This window comes from Aphelocoma coerulescens, chromosome 3 (assembly GCF_041296385.1).
Source record: "Aphelocoma coerulescens isolate FSJ_1873_10779 chromosome 3, UR_Acoe_1.0, whole genome shotgun sequence".
Lineage (NCBI taxonomy): Eukaryota > Metazoa > Chordata > Aves > Passeriformes > Corvidae > Aphelocoma > Aphelocoma coerulescens.
Window position 1 is genome coordinate 75,575,642 of NC_091016.1, and position 18,929 is coordinate 75,594,570.

Sequence of the window (18,929 nt, forward strand, 5' to 3'; positions counted from 1 at the left end):
GACCTCATTCTTGGTAGTTGGAATTTGGTGTTACCTACACAATGGAAGAACTCTGACAGTATTCTCCTCCTGAAAAGATCTGTCAGGGTCTTAGCATATGCCTGCCTTCCTGCCTTCTTTCCTGCCTTCCTGCCTTCCTTTCCGCTTTCCTTCCTTCCTGCCTTTCTGCCTTCCTGCCTTCCCCCCCTCTGAACTTTTTCCAGGCTGTGTGCTGAGCAGGTCAGGCTGAGGGACCATGACATCCATTGGACTACTTTTAGTCTATGGAGTCTCTCTGTAAGAAGAGCTGAATGCTCCACAGCTCAAAGCACAGCCTCTGTGGGGTTGTACCCTCTGTCCCAAGTGCTGGAATGAGGCATAATTTGACTGCCACAGAACAGCTCCGCACAGGTAAATTATTTCCTGAAACAGCTTACTTTAAAACACAGCTCTTGCTAAATAAGCCTTTGTTTTTATTCCATCTGTCATACAAATTGTGCTCCCATTTCACCAGAAGCCTCTCTATTAAAGACCTTTTCCAGTTTTAGAGTTCTCTCTCTCGGTTAGCTTTGCATCATTCCCCAGAACATTTCACTTTCCTTTCCCAAAAAAAGGAATTTGGTGTTTCTCTGATTATAAAAAAAAAGCCAGGCATAGTTTAGTACATGAAAAGGAATTAATGTGCAGACAGACCAGCTAATCTTGATGCCATGATGATTTTTTGCCTTTTCTTTTATACTCTTTTTATATACCTTTTTATCTTTTGTATTCTTTTTTTTTTTAGCCTACATTCTTAGACTTATTTGTCAAGCTAGGAGACTAAACATCTTAGAAGCCTCATAGTTCAAGATCAGAATGCCCCAGACCCCAAGGTCCTCTCCAGAACACATTCTGTAAACTAAGATAGAACCATCCAGGGGAAGGCTCCTTAGGGAGGGGGGCTCACTCGAGCCTCTCATTGGGGAATCTTTGATAGATATGCTAATTAGTAAAACCTATAATGTTATACCCGATGGATTGTGTGCATTTTGGCATGTTCCATCTGGACGTGGTGCACCTAAGGATCCTTAAAATAAATACAGAGGTAAAATCCCTTTTTCCCTTCTAACCGTGTTTGACTCCTGATTTTAGGACCAGGAAAAGGCATCAATCTCACAAGTGTGTTACATTCATAAGGGCTTGGGAAGAAGGAGGGCAGGTTCTGGTGTGGTACCTACTGTACTTGTAAACCTGCATACAGAAGAGCTATAACACTTTTGTACGTGAGAGAAGTCTCTGTGTTGCAAAGGATCAGTGTATCTTCTAGTATGAGTCTCCATACCTCTGTGGAAGCTGGCTGGTGTGGACTGTCTCCATGGAAAGATATATGCTGTCCAAGCTCAGTGGCCCACTTGGACTCAGCATATATCTTCTAGATGATCTGTTGCAAAGGACTGAGAAGTTCCAGTTTATTTTAAGTGGCAAACCTCAACTTCCTTGGCCTTGTCTTTTGATTCACTACTTGCTTCTCTGGATCGCCTCATGCTAACCTCAGATTTCTTGTTCTTGCTTTTAAGAACCTTGGCAGCAATAAGACTGCTTGTCTGGTCCTGTCATTTTTTTTCTGCACCTTTCCCTATGTCAGTGATACCAGCCTTCAACCATTCACTTATTCACACCTCCTACAAACAAACATCTTCTCTCCTGCTTCTCTGCTGCCCTAATCTATGCACTGACTTCCTGAACTCAGCCTCCTGCTGTGATGCACACAGGCAAAAAGCCAAGTAAAAATGTCTAGATGAGAAGTGACCAGTTATAGCTGACAGGTGTTTCTTTATTAAAATAAAACCCAGAATAAAACTATGAGAAAAAAAGGACAGCACAGTGCTCCTTAATGGTGGAACTGTTGAGCTGGTCATTACTGGTCTCAATGCCAAGAGGCAATATGTTTGCACAGGTACTAATATGTATCTTCCTTGCACAATGAAGTCTTTTACCTGAGAAGAATGCATCTTACCTCTGTATTAAAACACAGATGTAATAGTTAATTGCTGTTAACCAGCAGTTAAAGCATGTTCTCCACATAAGTGATTCTTACTGGTATTTACCATCTGTTTTTCTAATAAAGAATTGCTGTTCAGCTGGATCTTCAGCAGTTTGTATCTGTACCTCCTTTTAGCTTGAAATCTGAATGCTAGGAATAGGAATAGAAGAGGCTACTGTGAAAATGGCAGGTTTCCTAAACAAATACAAAGGCAGAACTTTGAAAGTCTAATTTCTTTGGCAGGAACTAGATCCTTTTATGGCAATTATTTTATTTTCTGATCAGTTGTTTAGCTCAGTTGGTGTGTATTGGCAGAGCTTGATTGATTTTAGCAGAGCTACTCTGATTTATTCCAACTTAGGATCTGGCATAGAATTTCCAAAGCCCTTAGTAAGTTGTTTACACTGTATAATATGACTAGAAAGAAAGTAATTTATAGGGGAGCAGCAAAGTGCATTATATGGAAGTGGGGCCAGGGCCCTTTAGATGTGGTTTCTATTTCTAGTCAAAAGGTATTTCAAATAGCTAAGCTCATCCTGCATCTTATGATGTTCAGTTACATTGCACCATCACAGATACATCGTGCCCAGAGACTAATACCTCTCATGAACTGGGAAATGTTTGCCTGTTTTTGAAGTATAACAGAAGGGAGGTGTTAAATTTCTGCCTAACTCCTGAAAATGAATTGTACAAATATTTATTTGCCTTTTAATAATGGTGATACAGGGATCAGGAAAAAGAAGATGGGCACATCTATAGGACAATGTAATAGATGCAGAAAAAAAAGTGGGGCAAGGAAGAAGGACCCAAATGTTTAAAAAAGCAACATAAATTCAGGAAGATGTCTTTTGGTGTTGAGCATGGGAGGGAGAATAGGTAAATGGGATAAAATATAGTACAGCTCACTAAATATACACTTGGGCACATACACGCTGTGAGATATTTTTAACAGGACAACCTACAGGAGCAATCATTCAAACCTTGATTTTCTGACATACAATGTCAACAGAAATATGTCAAGAATGTGATTACATAAGGAGCAACAGACAACTAAGTGATATAGCATTTGCTTTCCTGTCATCATCTTCTGCAGTTTATTAATGAAGAGTTAGGAAAAAAAGAGGCTGTTCCACTTACATACATAATGGAAATTTAAGCTTATAAAAGAATAGTTACGACGAGTGTTTGCATGAGAAGTTTGAGAGCTGCTGGAAAACATGTTCAGAGAGGCCCCAAACAACTTGTAAGCTGTGCTAATGATATAAAATAGACTAAACTTGATAACATTTAGCAGACTAACTTATAGAAGCAAATTCTTTTTTATTCATAGAACAGATTATCAAATGTCTGATTTTTATTACTGTTGCATATGGTATTGAATCTGTTGTTTACTGCAGAAACAAGGAAAATCTATTTTGAACATTAGATCCTATTAAAAAGAAACAACAAATCTTTCACCTCACTTAAAGGAAGATGAAACATTGAAGTAATGAGCAGGAAGGTTGTTTAATTTTCTGCCCCCTTTTATTTAATGATAAATTAGTTACAAAAATTTAAATATTCAAATTTCCTGCTTAGTCAAATAAATGAATTAAAATTTTGCATCTATTTTCCATAAGTAATGCAACACATTAAATGCTTTTTGTATAAAATCAAAGCTGGAAAACAAAGCCAAAAGATTTGAAATACTTTTTTCAAAAGGTGATTATGACTTTCAGACTGGGTATCACCCATCTGTTTCAGATAAAGAATGTTAAAATACCAGGGGTGTTCCAGAGATTTTGATAAGTAGTTCCACTAATCACTTGATACACTATTGCCATCATATCTGAGGTACTCAGATATTCCAGGGCTGAACACTGTGACAGGTGTTAATAAAATGCTATCTAGAAAATCATCAGCTGCTATAAATAGGTGTCCACCAAGGACCTCATTATTTTCTAGTGCTATCTCTTTTTGTGTTAGAATGAACATTCATGGTAGTAATGCTATTTTTGCCAATAATGAGCTACTCTGATGTTGTCCAGACAACTGTTATGCCTAAGGGCTCTTACCTCAGAAGTGAAGATGTGTTCAAATTGCTGTTTGGACCGTTTTTTCTAGGTGGTTGGTGTAACTTTGGATCTCACCTATGGTTTTCTTTACTGGCTTGTACAAGATAGTCTATATCTAAACCTATACAGAGCTTCCCTCTGCAAAGAAGGGTAAGTAAATGTATAGCAGAGGTAAGGAAGTCTGCATTTGCTAGGTTTTAGAATATTCTTTAAGAAAAAAATGTTGTCCAGTGCTGGGTACGCTATCTACTAATTTAACAAAAATAAGAGCTAATGATCATGGCTAGTTGATAACAAACTGTACATTGTGATGGTTGGTAACACAGTTTTACAGCGAGAGAAACATAGTGTGGAACCTCAGCTGAACTGAGGTCATGCTCATCAATTTTTAGGCTTAGCTTTAGGAAATAATTGCTGCTTATTGTCTATTTTATCTTGGCATTTACAACACTTGACAGTTTCCAAGTGCCTGGACCTCTGTAACTTGCTCATCTTTCATGAAGCTCAGGACTTGAACTGACACCACTTTCTCACCTGGGCAGGCTTTCCTCTTGATCATTCTGAACATGAAATGGCTGCATTATTCCTGAGAGGCAAAGTTTGAAAAGACAAAACGTAACAAATTATGTTTATGGGTTAGCTTGATTATATACTAAAACCTTGAGAAAAATGATGGTTTGTTCTTGTGCCAGTTTGGCCAAATTTAGAAATATATCCTCTGAGAGAAGGCAGGTCACCACCCCTCCCCCACCAGGTTCGGGAAAGAATAAATTTTCCTCGAAGGAAAGTGAAGGAGATAAAAACTATTTATTTAACAAACACACGGGAAAAGGCAAATAATGCTAAACAATAAAATCTTTCACCGTGGAGAAAAAACCTGGGAAAGCATTAGAGTCCTCCCTTTGGTCTCCTCAGAGCTGGGGCTTGGCCCAGGCCCAGGCCCTTTGTGCTCGGTGGAAAGCCCTCCTGATGTGTTCTGATATTAAAGCAGTCCAGTAGAAAAGGGAGAAAATCCAAAATTCCAGGGAAGGGAAAAAAGTTCAACTCTCAGTCTCTCACCGGAGAAAAAGAAGCTGAAACTGGCCAGAAGATGACCAGGAAGCAGCAAGCCGGGTGCTTCCTTACTCCCCTGCCGCAGCTGGAAAAAAAAGTCGCTATCTCTGTGTGACCTTGAACAAGCTGAAAACTGCTTTGGAAAAGTTTTGCTCAGTTTTTCCTTCCCCCTCTCAGGCTTAGTTTAAAGGCATAGAAAGGCACAAAAATTAATTTCTGGGCAAAGGGCAGTGATATGGGATACACATCATAAAGTCACCCCAAGACAGTTCTCTAAGTGCAAAGTGTACAATGCATAGTAGTTTGTGAAATTATGTTTTTGCTCCTTTCCATGTGGAGAATGCCATTTTTTTTTTCCAAGCATCAGATTAAACTTAATTGAGCGGCATCTGTATTTACATGTGCTCACAATGTGGCAGGCTGGATTTGTGTGGAAACAGCTGAACTTTCTGACTGATTTTAGATTTGCTATGACTAATAGTAAACACTTAAAGAATCAAAATATGTTGATTAGTTTTAGCTGGAACATACAGCTCCATTGTGAACCAATTGGCAGCCATAAATCATTGTCCCTGGCCTGCCACAATACAGAGATTAGAAGTAATCCAGCCTAATGAACCTGATGGTGTGTCAAAGCTTTTCCAAATTTGTTTTGGATGGCATGTGTCTAAGCTCAAAGACATTTCTGAGATGGCAAAATGATGCCTCTCACAACATACTTAATCTCCTACCCAGAAGATAAATTGGGATCTAAAAAGGCCTGTAAGTTTTGACATACAATATACAAGGCAGATTAAATCACCAGTGATCCCAGTGAAGAAAAATGTTAATAGAGCTTAATAAATAATGGAAGGAAACTAGCAGGGTCAAATAACTCCGGATTCCGGATGTAATGAAGTAGAATGAATCTCATGCACTGAAGTAGACTTCACTGTCTCAGTGGAATTGCTGAGAGAAGGTGGGCTGATTTTTCAAAATACTCATTTTTCTGCATCTATGCAGCAGAATACTAAACTATTTTATAATTGTTTACCAATAAAATAAAGGGAATGAAGGCCTTTCTGTCCTTTCTACAATGTTTCATATTCTGAAAAATGTTCTGCTTTAAAGAGCATAAAGAAAACTTTTTGCTTTGTCTTCCTGCTCCCTACATGAGTACTAAGAATTTGAATTATAAGAAACTTACCAATATGTCAAACATTGCATAAATCTGTTCCCTACATGTGTGCTATCATTTTGATAATTTCATGTTTCCACAGTTGTGGTAATGCAATCGTCACAGAATTTGCAGCATGGAGTACTTCAGAAATATCTCAAGGTGCACTGGAATACTACAGCGGTCGTCTGTTCTGGATTAATAGGCTTCGGTTCATTGCAACCCAGGAAGTCAATCAGAGCCTTAGCATTCCCTTCTCACAGCCAGCAGAGTTTACAGCCTTTACCCTTGTTCACACATCACTTAAACCATTGCCAGGTACATTATTTTCTTTTTCTAAACTCCTCAATAAAGGTATTCATTGTCAGCCTGCAATTCTTCATTCTTGAAATTCTTTAGTCATTTGACAAAAGATAAGGACAAGAGGAACTTATTAATAAATATATCAGGATACACCTGAGATATATATATCACCTGATAAATATATCAGGATAATGTGCAATTATAAAAGCTGATGGTATGGATATGGATAAAAAAAATTAATGGTGTTGTTATTTATTGTTTTTATTTAATGTTGGTTTACAGAATTTATTTTAATGTTTTAAGTCACATTTCAATAGTCCACCTATTCCTCACATTCTTTAGATTATTATTATTTCTTCCGTTTATGGACAGGAAACTTTTCTTCTACACCAAAAGTGATTCCAGATTCAGTGCCAGCATCTTCTTTCAGAATTGAAGGAAATTCCTCTAGTTTCCACATCACATGGAGTCCCACAAAGGTGGAATGGGGAACTGTTTTTTACTGCGTGGGATCAAAGGCTCTGCAAGTGAGGACATTGATGCAATCCCTTCCTATTATGCATGTATTACTGCATGTATTACTGCATGTATTACTGCATCTACTTCCTAATATATCTATTTTTAAAAAGAAATAGAGTTTGTTTCTTCTCCAGCATTTACAAATTGGTCAAGAACCAAATTAAATTGCAAACAGAGTGCAGGCTGTCCAGTTTCTCCACCACTGCAGCCAGCAGTGGCTCTGGGCTAGCGGCTGGAGCATGAAGAACCAGGCAAGGAGTTCATGGTGATCAAAGATTCATGAGAAGGCCTCTCACAGTAACTCAGAGACAGAAGGCTCCTCTGAGATTACAGTGGGACAGCCTTTGCCTGAATGTGAAATCTAGCCTTCATCCACCCTTAACTTTAGTGCATTTGGCAAGCTTTACTTTAAATTCAAAGAGCAGATTGCTGGCACATTGCTACACATCACTACAGTGCCACAGGAGTTGGTGAAACAACGACCATTCACAGAAGAGAAGCTGTGTTTTGATTTAGTTGACCAGTTTGATGAGGGAATTTTGGGAAACTGAAGGCCTTTCTGAGCAGGAAAAGGGTCTTTCGTTATTTTGTTCTATTTTATTCCATTTGCAGTCTCTGGAGAGTGAAGGATGCCTCCATCCCCATAACCTGACAGTGCCATCCTACCAAGTGGATTGGCTGGAACCATTTACACTCTTTGATTTTACTGTCACTCCATACACATACTGGAGCAAGGCACCAGTGACATCTGTAGCCCTTCGAGCCCCTGAAGGAGGTACTAAAATTTTAAATCTTGTTCCTCACATGTAATGGGCACTGGGAGCAGCTCAATGTCAGCAAGTGAAACCCTGGAGAGGGATGAGCAGCTTTCAGAGCTAGTCAGCTGCAGGCAGAGTTGCAAGGACTTGTTTCTGAGAATCTTTGGCAATTGTTGCAAACACAAATGCAGACAATTGAAGTAATAGAACTCAGAACAGAAAATGCAGGACAATATATCCTCCATGTGCTTGTGACTACAAGCAAGAAAGAGAAACTGAATTCATTACAATGAACACCAAAGGCTGCATTTAATATCTTAACTACTTACTAGATTTTTAATAAATGTTATGAACATTTTACTCTTCCTTCAGTGTTTATTTTTGCTCTTATGCACATCAAAATTAAGTTAGCTAAAATATAGTGTTGAGCGACAAGCACTGAAAAAGTTTATGAGATGCAGTAGATTTTAAAGTGAATAGGAGAGGGCATAGAATATGGTCTGTGTTGTGAAAATTTTTACAGCCCCATAGTTACATACAGGACTTGGCTAAATAGATATGTCCCAGTCTCAGTGAAGGAGTGCATTTTTTCTCTGTTTATACAGCTCTTTCTTTTGGTTAGGCAAGTTAAAATCAGATATCCACACGCCAATGAAAAACAGAAAGGAATTACCATGAAGTTTTAGAAAATCTTCTGTAGTTTACATGTCACCAATTGCTAAATGTCTCTGTCATCATTGGGGATGTAAAGCTCAGGCTCAAAACTAAAAGAGTTAGTTATGAGGTACAGTTTGTGTTTTAACAGGAGTATTTTGTTCTGTGGATTTTATTTTTTCATACAGTTCCTTCAGCACCTAGGAACCCTAGAATATATGTGTTACAAAATAATCTACATGACAGTGATGGGAAAGTCCTTGTGGAGTTCAGGTGGGACAGACCTGAGAGGGACAATGGAATATTAACTCAGTTCAGGATTTACTACCAACTGTTGAATCAGAGCAGCACTGCTGGCACTTTCACAGAGTGGACTGAAAGCCATGTTAAACCCACCCAGATGCAGTTTTCTCTCAAGGATGTGCTTCCCAGCCTCACAGTAAGGTTTCAGGTATGAAAAATTACTAAGCTTGTCTTGTCCTAGATGGTAGATGCTATCTGTGCTGTCTGATGTGTTTGCCTGGGAGATGTTTTTTTGGCTTGGGGCAAGAGCTTGTGGTTTCTGCTTGTAGAACTGCTGATTTGCTGACTCACCTGTGGATACCTGGCTTAACCTTTTTTGTATCATATTGTTTACTAAATGGAGAAGCCCAAAAGAAACTTTTCTAGAGGTTTCCCCAAGCCACTGCTAAAACCTGCAAGTTGAACACACATTCAACTGATCTGGTGGAGAGTGACAGGGCTTTTGAACAGAGCCACAGTTTGAGAAATGCAAGGACTCACACGGCTTCCATGGAAAGAGGCTCCAGTTCAAAACTTGTCAAGAAGTCATATTTTCATTGTGATAGAAGTTTTGGAACATACAGAAAGTGTGCTTGAAAGACAAATTAAAAGCATGAGAGCATGTAATAGACCAGATACTAATAGGGGAGAACACCATGTTGGTTGCAAGGGCAACAAATAGTAGGAATTGTTCCAGGCTGGGAAAGGAAACCAAAAGACTGTTTCGAGTCCTTTGAGTTCTAATTGTTAGATGCAGCATGGATTGTCAGTCTCTGGGCCACTGCTTAAAATGCTCTTCATAGCCACAATCCCAACCTGAATGTAGACCTTAAACTGACCAACACAGCCCTATGTCAAACAGAGCACACACTTATGTTCCAAGATGAGCAGAGAGGGGTGGTGTCTCTATTGACTCTACAGGCTCTCAAATGCAGTCCTTTATTCTGTTATTAAACATAAGTATCAATCTCCTGTCCCACAGGTGCAGGCCTTCACCTCTGTAGGTCCAGGACCCTTATCTGATGTGGCAGAGAGGAATTCATCAGGTATGGATGATTTAGCTGCCATCTCATGGTTTGTGTGCAATAGCTGGTGACAACGTCAGTACAAGAATTTGGCAACCTGATAAACAGCCTCCAACATTTTATGTGACATACAGCGGATACAACGGAGGAAATGGTTACATCCTCTGACATGAAGGATTAACACATTCCTTATCATTAGATTAAATTTTGGGAATTTCAAGCCTTTCCTGAAAACTATGCTAAATTAGCTTTTTTTGTGCAACTTCAGGCTAGCATGGAACAGTAGGTTTTCACCTGTAGCCTGTATACTGCTAGAGATCATAAAATATTTCTAATTAGGCTGTCAAAGTTTACCAAGAGAGTTAGAGATTCACTAGAGATCATAGACTATTTCTAGTTTGGCTGTTAAAGGTAATTAAATGAGCAAATCTCTTTTACTATGCTTAAATCTGTTACGTAAGCATTCACAATGCCACTGAAAATATCTTAGTAGTTTGACTGTGATGACAATAGGGCACCTCCTTATTTATTTACTGTGACATACACCCAAATACAGTAAGTTCAGACCCATCATTTATTTGTATCTCGTACTCGCTTTTCTTATCAATGACTGTGATTATCTAGGATGGAGGGTTTTTTTGTAAATTCTGCTGTGCCCTTTTTCTTCCAGATCTTTTCCCTGTCCCAACTCTAATAACTATTTCTGCCAACAAGTTGTTTCTTACTGACACAGACAGTGGTCGTACTATATGGGAACTTTCAGCAAAGAATGTAAAGGGCATCTGTTATACTGCTAATGATGACAAAGCATATCATATCACTGAGGATTCTCTTTTTATTCTGAATATACAGAATGCTTCAATGTCTCAGGTATTCCTTTATTCACTCCCTTACTTGAGAGAATCTAGGAAAGTATGTGGCCATTATTGTCATTATTTTATGGCCAACTGTGTTTTTCGAAAAAGTAAGAATGACCAGAGTATGCCATTGTTAAAGTTGTCTTATTAATCATAAATGGTTATACTGACATCTTCCTTGCTGATGAGATATTTTATCAGATGTTTAATTTGGAATTTAGACTAGTAAATAAAAGAAGTTTATATTTTGTATCACATTTAATTTAATTTAATTTAATTTAATTTAATTTAATTTACTTCATTCTAATTTCAAGAATGTGGAAGCAACAATTGATATTTGTGGAACAATAGTTTTGATTTGTCTAAAAATATTGCCAATCCATGACACATCTTTATATTTTGACTTCTACTTCCCAAGCAGACATTTTTTTTTCAGAAACAAATTGAACTTCATAATGTCCTAATATCAGGTTGGAAAATTCTGTCCTTTTAAATTTTTTTCTTAAGTTTTTCAAAGATGCATATCTTCACAATGTCACAGCCATCACAGTTGACTGGATTGCAAGGCATCTCTTTGTTGCCCTGAAAACGCCACAGAATGAAACTCAAATATTTGTTATTGATCTTGAGCTCAAGAAAAAATCTCTAAAAGCCTTGAACGTGCATCTGGGCAAAAGTAATTCAACTGTATCCTCTCTGTTGTCCTATCCTTTCTTAAGGTAAGGTGCATATTACTAATAACTCTTTTAAAGCAAATTTTAGACATGATTTTCATCAAAACTTGAACTGTTAAGGACCAAAAAGGACTTTCAAAGTAGATGAGTTTTGGCATTATGTCAATCTCAGAAATTTTTGGATGCAGTACCACTTTAGTACTGCTAGTTGATCTTGGGCATATCTAATTTCAAAAATATGTCTGTGTTTGAGTAAAGATTTCAAATTATGCTTAAATACTGATAGGTTCTTCTATATAAGTAATGCAAATGAAACTCAGCACCAGACAACAATTTTTTTTACAGTAACCATTTTATCCAGAATAGTCAGTTGCTGTGGCCTTCTATACAAAAATAATCATTTGGCACCTGAAATCACTTTGTAATTACGTTGCTCTAGTTACCCGATTTTAAATGTTTGGGAGATTTGTGACTAGTTACTCAGACTAGAAGTGCATTTAGGTTGGCTGGGTTGAAGTTCTTCTACTGAAAGCAATGCATTTTCTTTGCTAGCCGCTTGTACTGGATGGAAGAGCTTGATAATGGCAGCTGCATCCTTTATTATGATACTCTGAATAACACCGTGCACCACATCTTGGGGCACGGGTTGGTAGAAAAACAGATGAGGAACTACTGTACCTGTAATGTCACAGAAGCAGAGCTAGGAAGACCTCTGAGTATAGATTTGTCTGACTCCAAAAATCCCCAGCTGCTTTTTACCAGAGGAAGAGATGAAATATGGGCCTCAGATGTGGATGGTTGCCACTGCTGGAGAATTACCAAAATACCAACTATTCAAGGTCTGAGAACTCTTTTATTTTTCTAGGTAGTTTGTGATTCTTGCTGTCTCTTACTTCAAACAACATTCATTTCTGAAAATAGAATCTATGAAGCACTTTTTAAAATAAAACTAATTCCTCTATAGTCAATCTGGACAAAATGTTTGTGTTCTGTGTTTCCAGTTGTGTACCCTGTTAAAAAATGAGGAGAAAGAGCAGTGTGAGGATATTTACTGATGCAAGTATGTATTCTAGTAAGATGTAAATCAAAAGAGATGCTATGACTTCAAGTGCTACTTGTCAAGAGATTTCACTTAGAATATTAACACATTATTTTGCTAGGGTTTTGTATTAGCTACACCTATTGCAGTTTATCTCAATGAAAAGATAAATAACAACTTATGCCTGAAAATGGCATTGCAGACTTCAGTATGTGGGGAAGGTCCGTCATGCAGGTAGGGTCTCATATGACAAATTATCCATGTTTCACTTCTTGTGATGATAACATTTACTCTTGGTTACTCCATTTTCAGCTCAGTTCTGGAGGCATGATGGTAAAGCTGCTCTGTTACCAGAGGAGCTGTCTTAATTGTTTCTGGGAGATGGCAGATCATGGTGGTTTTCATCTTGGAAAAAAGAGCAAAGTTTCTTTAGACACGTCTTGCTTTTGTGTTTTACTTCTTGTGTTTGTTAATTGAATAGCAGTTCTCATAATTATGGAAAATAAAACGCCTTCAGATCTACATTTCTGAACTGGAATAACAGTGTCTCAGCTTTATGAGACCCACTGGAAAATATCAGAAGTCTCTTCTCAAGGGGAGGTCTTCGAGGATACAGTATGGCCAAGATACCTATATTGACAAACTGTGAATGCAAGCACCCATCTCCTCTTGTAAAATCATCTGCTCAGGCTTGATTTTAAAACTTAACTGTGCAATGTTTTCCTACAGGTAATAAAATTGGTAGCTTGACTGCAGATAACAAATTTATATACTGGACTGCTGAAACAAAGGAATACACTGAAATTTGGCTAGCAAATAAAGAAAGTAGAAGACACTTTCTTCACAAGAGAGCAAGCCATGCACTGAAAATCCTAGCTTACAGCTCAGCAGCACAATCATATCCAGGTAGAGGGGATCTGGCTTGTTTTGTAAATGTAACCAATTTATTTCAGAGCATGTATTTAAGTTGCAGATTGTGCTACGTGTATTTGTGTAAAACATGCTTCATGGATTCAGGTACCTTCTACAGAGAAACAATTTGCACATTTTTAAAAGGATGAATATAAGGACTGGCCTTCTGTTGGATATAATGGAAGGCCATGATGATGAATATTGCCCCTGTTTGTTAAATGCCAAACTATGCCTATTTTCAAAGTTGTGTCAGACCTGGAGATATAGAAAAGAAAAAGAGTAAATATGTTCCACAGTGTTGTAGCAAGAGTTTGATAGTGATCCCTGTTATGACACAGATTTCTGAGTTTGTTCACAAGCACATAAAACTGAAAAAAATCTGTCCTTCCAAAGACAAAGAGATATGAAATCTGCTTATTGAAGTGATTTATAAAGAAGTACTCAAGAGACAATTACAGGTTATGTTATAGTAGACCCAGGCTTCACTGAGAACTCATAATATTTTAAACAAACCCTTGTAGAATGATAATGAAAGAAATAAAACATTAGTTTTAATAGAAAATTAGGATTCATGGTACCTATAAGGATTATCTTTGTAAATACAGAGGTTTAGAACAGCTACTAGCATGATGAATATATACAAAATAATTCTCGAACTCCAGTTTTGCATAAAAGAACTGGCAAATATACAAGAGAATGTTTTAACAAGATGGACTTCTTTGGAATAAAAAAATTTCACATTCTTTTGGGTAGCTGGTACAGTCATGCCTGCCTGCAGCTGCTCTGACCAGTGCTCAGGCTATCCTTGCCAGCACTTTGGGCATGTTTGTTCTCAGGAGATCTGTGTGGGCTTGGCATTGGTGCAGGAGCTTGGTTTGGCCCTGGTACAGAATGTGCCAATCCCTATCCCCAGGGACAGGGTTTCCTGCAAGAGCCGCAGGTTTAGCTGGTGCAGAAAGGGAAGAACCAAATTTCAGTCCAAACGGATTATTTCTACCCAGAGATCCCCACAGAGAGTTTCTAATTTACAATGTCTGCTGCAAATATATTTGGAGGAATATGCATGAACTTGACTTCGGTAGGAATGGCAGGGTTGCTCACTTTAGGAGAAAAGATCTTGACTGTGAGGTCAGTTGTTCTGGCCTAAGGTCAAGCATTCATCCCTGTATCTTCTTCCCTGTGCACATGCCTAAACTTCTTCCTTCTTAGCAGGAAGTCTTTTTAATATATTTTTATTTTGGTTTTGGAAGTACTTCGAGTGATGAGGAATTTTCTTTTGTTACTTTTTGGTAACTGTCAGTGTAGTTTTCCATTGTTTTCTCCCTACAGACTCCTTTTCTACCTCCCAAATTTATCTCTCCTTACCACGTTATACATGGAAACCTTTTTGGAACAAAAAGCAGATAACATTTAATTGCTAGAGAAGGGCACTGTCTATTCAACAGACCTGTCTTTCCTGTAATAGGCAAGTTTGGGCTCGTCAATATGCACTGCCCTTTACAACACAGCAACTTCAATTTGCATTTCCATCTTCTACTTCAAGAAGAACCTAAATTCTTTATTAAAGTTGTATCTTACCAAAGATAAATGAGAGTTTCTTTGAGGGCCACTATTTTTGTGTCCATGAAAGTAATCAAATAAAGTACTTTCAGGTGGGATTTTCTTCTGTTTCTCTTTGTGAAAGCAGAAAGAATACTTTGTAGCTATGTTTTCTCATAAGAACGGTGGTAGAATCCCAAGCAAGTTTGAATTGGTCCAGCCATAATTAATTTTTTTTAATCTTTTGATGTCTTTCCTAGATAAAAGATGCCTGATTCTCTTGCCAGCCACTGAGAAACCTACTATCCTTGCTACGACTAACACCAGTTTTACATTAAGGTTGCCATCTGTCACACCACAGCAGCTATGCCCTAGCATATCCCAGCCTACCCCAACACACCTGGTATTTTCCAGACAAATGACAAACAACTGTAGGAACTCAGGATACTGTTTGTCTGCTCCACAGCAAAAAACATTGGTATGGCTATTTCACACTGAAACACATGGGGTATCATATATAAACTGGGAATGGGATATCACTTCTAGTAATTTTATGAACCATTTTGTAGCTTTCTGTCATGAGTTTTTCCATTTCTACATCCCAAAAGTAACTGTCTTTTCTCTCTCGTATTTGCTAAGTGGTAGATACCTTGGTTTTCCTTTGTCCTTTCCTCTACTTTTTGGCTTGTTTTTTAGTATGTGCTTTCTTTTCTGTAGGGACATATTACTGAAACTGTGATTTTAAGAATCTTTTTTTAAACACTAAAGCATATTACAACGCAAAACCACTACTATATTACTTTTTTAACACACATTTCATTGATGTTATTGTGTTGACATATGACTCTTCTCTAAGAATGCATGTTTATTATCTGATTTTGATTTACAGGAGTATCAGGGTCCTATTGCTGTCTTAGACAACCTACAGCCATTTTCGAGTTATGCCATACAAGTTGCAGTGAAAAACTACTATTCAGATGAGGAAGCGCTGCCTGCGGGAGAGGGCACAGTTGGCACAACTCTATACGGAGGTTTGTTTCATATTTTATTCTGATTTTGAACAGAGTTCTCATCTCAGAGAAAGGTGTGTGCAAGTTTGGGCTGTAAATCAGAAAGCAGACAAATAGTCTGCTTAAAATGTAACCTGTGTAGACCTTCACAAGGTTTTGGCAAACAGACTTGATGAATTTCTAAGATTCATAAGACATATATATATTCTTTAATGCTTTGGCTTACTGGCTTCCTGAGGAAAGAAAAATTATGGCTGAAAGTGACTAAACAGTTGCAGTTTCTGCCTTGGACCACGTCTTTAAATAAATTGTATTTGAATGTATATGTGGTTCTGTATGTTTAAATATCTGTGTTATGTATTCATTCAGCATTCAGATTTTTTTCCCTTGACTTGATGTCATTTTCATAATTGCTGTTTCTAAGGGTAATGCAAATTTGTTTTGTTGTGAACCAGGCTGAAAAGACAATGCTTTGTTTTTACTTTTGGCCTGAATGACAACAGCCCATTTTCAGTTGATTTCAAGAATTTTGATGTGCCCTTTCAGTCCTTGTTCTTTGATAATACTGCAGAGCTAAATGAGCTAGATGCCTCCTGTGCTTGTAAATACCTCAGTTAGGGCAGGAAGATGCTTCTACTCCTTCCCTGCTTCGTTCAACCCATTTGAAGCTGTGGGGCAGTTAGTGTGCCAGTTTCCTTGAAGCTCTTGACATCTTCCAGAAAGGAAAGGATAATGCAAAAGGTGCATGTTATGCTTTTGCACGTGTTGCAACCCAACCCAACAGAACTACCTTGCTCAGTGCTTTTTCTCGTTTTGCATGTGTATTTTTGTACATGCACACTTGTACTTGTCTTCACGAGGAGCTGCCTTTGTGCTTCTCTTCAGATAATTTTCTCAGTGCTTCTGCTTAACTCACTTGCTGAAAACATGGGAAGCCATTACAAGAGGTAGTTATTCCCCATAGTATACATAGTGCTTGCTCTTCTGTCACATCAGTTTTTCTCTGTTGTGCCTGGTGTCACCAGCCAGCGTCAGCTACATCCACATAAACTCTTCACTTGCAAAGCCATAAGGCACCTCTGTTAATTCCTAAGTCAGCAGTTAGAATTACAGCCAAGTCTACATGACAGCATGTCTGTGTTTTGCAGAAAGACTGGGGAGGTGGTACTTTGGGATACTTGGTGTTGAACTCACTGGGACGTGGGAATGCTATGGCCCCAATCCTCGCTAGTTTTCCTGCCTGGCTCTTGTCCTGCAGAGTGGAAGCAGTTCTTCTTTGAGAGGAGGGTAAGGGAGTGAAACCGAGAGGCACAGCAGCCCCTGGCCCTTGGACACTGGCCTCCCTAGTCCAGCTGCATCAGGGATGGCTGTGGCTGACACAGAGCACTGCACGCTGCACAGCTGTGCATGCAGATATTGCCGTGACATACAGGGAGGGAGCCACAGCAGGACTCCTAAGGTTTCCCCTTACCTCTTTTTACCTCTCCTTGGTTTTTAGCTGCTTCAGAAGGTGATGAAATGTGGGAAGCCGCGCGGGACAAGGAGCCTGGATCCCTGGCGGGGGAAGCGAGAAAGAGAATCCAAACCAATATGGCTGATAAATGAACTCTGTTTTATTAGCAGTCTAAAGGCACTTATATAGTATACCAGCTTGTTAGCTCCTAAGTGGCTTAAAGCTTATCAAGACACATTTCTATTTCTACATAACTGGACTACATTGGCAAGTTTCCACAGTCTTGTTATGATCAAAAGAATTTTGTGCTTGCCTCCCGGATCACTCCCGGATAGCACACCTGCAGGTTCTTTACTCCCTGTATTTTCTCAGGCCGACTGTTTGCTTTCACACAGGGACTTTCCCACTGAAAATGTCTCTCTCACACACACAAGCCCAAAAACCTCCAGCCCTATTGCTTGCACAGTTCTTTTATTGATCCCAATAATTCTATTCCCCAACAATGAAATAACTGGAATTGAAGTAAGGACAGCCACCCCTGTGTTTTTCTTACTTTCCTCAATGTCTTTTCCCCCTAGTGATCAACTGTGCCCAAGAAAACACTTCATCCAGAATACCTGGCAACAAGTACATGCCAGGAGTCCTGATTTCCTTTCTTCTTTCCTTAGAGATGCACTCTGTGGTTTCTTTAAAGGTTCATTCACAGAATAATCAGCTTCTGTTTTTGCTGCCATTGTCCAGAGGAGAGCATCACCAGGGATGCTGCCAAGTGGCTTCTCTTATGCACATATCATTCCCCATTTTTTGTCCTGGAAGCAGTCACATTTTTCCCCTTAAAAACCCTCTGTTTAAGGTGAACTTCTTTTCATCTTTCAGATGAAAGTGAAACAAGATGTGCAGGCATATTGGCAGCCTTCTTGTGGAATACAGATATGCTATACTTTGGAAGGTCTCTGGTTCAACTATGCTGTTTTTTTCTCTCAACAGTCAGATCTCTTAGCATCTGCACCATCAAGCAAATAGGCTCCCATCCTATGTGGATCTCCGAATGTTGTGAGCCAGTCTCTTCTACCATGCCTGCAGTAAGAGGACTGGAGGCAATGGGCTTTAGCTGAGATGGCAGAGTCAGATTAGATATTAGAAAAAATGTTTACACTTTTGAGTGGTCAGGCACTGGAATAGGTTTCCCAGAGAGGTGGTGGAGTCACCATCCCTGGAGGCGTTAAAGAGGCGCCTGGTGTTGGGTGATGTGGTTTAGTGGTTTAGGGGTTACAGTGGTAGTGCTGGTTGATGGTTGGACTTAATGATCTGAAAGGTCTCTTCCGACCTTGATGATTCTACCTTCCTACAGATTCTACGGAGAAAAACAAACAAAAAACCCCACCCCCAAAAAACACCCAACAACCCTAGCCTTCAATCAGTAGATTTCAATTCTTTGCACGGGATTCCACATCTGTAATACAAAATTTGTGTGGCACATTGATTGAATATGATTAAATACTATTGGGATGTGGCAAGAATTGACACAATTATTTCTTTGTCAGGTAAACTGTGCAGCAACAAACACTCTTTCAGTGATGAAACATAAAGGTAGCACCTGAAATGGGAGACTGGATTGCTCCAGTCAAATGGAATTTTT

General features: G+C 38.8%; 1 protein-coding gene across 5 annotated transcripts in view; it reads left to right on the forward strand.

The window, feature by feature from the left end:
* Window positions 1–18,929, forward strand: part of ROS1 (ROS proto-oncogene 1, receptor tyrosine kinase) — a 72,608-nt gene that overhangs the window by 21,603 nt on the left and 32,076 nt on the right. For all 5 annotated transcript variants that reach the window (XM_069010920.1, XM_069010921.1, XM_069010922.1 and 2 more), the window contains 12 exons: window positions 4,106–4,206; window positions 6,369–6,583; window positions 6,941–7,095; window positions 7,700–7,862; window positions 8,688–8,950; window positions 9,764–9,827; window positions 10,477–10,676; window positions 11,171–11,382; window positions 11,890–12,176; window positions 13,106–13,282; window positions 15,088–15,305; window positions 15,717–15,858. In XM_069010920.1, the coding sequence (XP_068867021.1) occupies window positions 4,106–4,206; window positions 6,369–6,583; window positions 6,941–7,095; window positions 7,700–7,862; window positions 8,688–8,950; window positions 9,764–9,827; window positions 10,477–10,676; window positions 11,171–11,382; window positions 11,890–12,176; window positions 13,106–13,282; window positions 15,088–15,305; window positions 15,717–15,858 (2,197 nt within the window). The remainder of the gene's footprint in view (window positions 1–4,105; window positions 4,207–6,368; window positions 6,584–6,940; window positions 7,096–7,699; window positions 7,863–8,687; window positions 8,951–9,763; window positions 9,828–10,476; window positions 10,677–11,170; window positions 11,383–11,889; window positions 12,177–13,105; window positions 13,283–15,087; window positions 15,306–15,716; window positions 15,859–18,929) is intronic.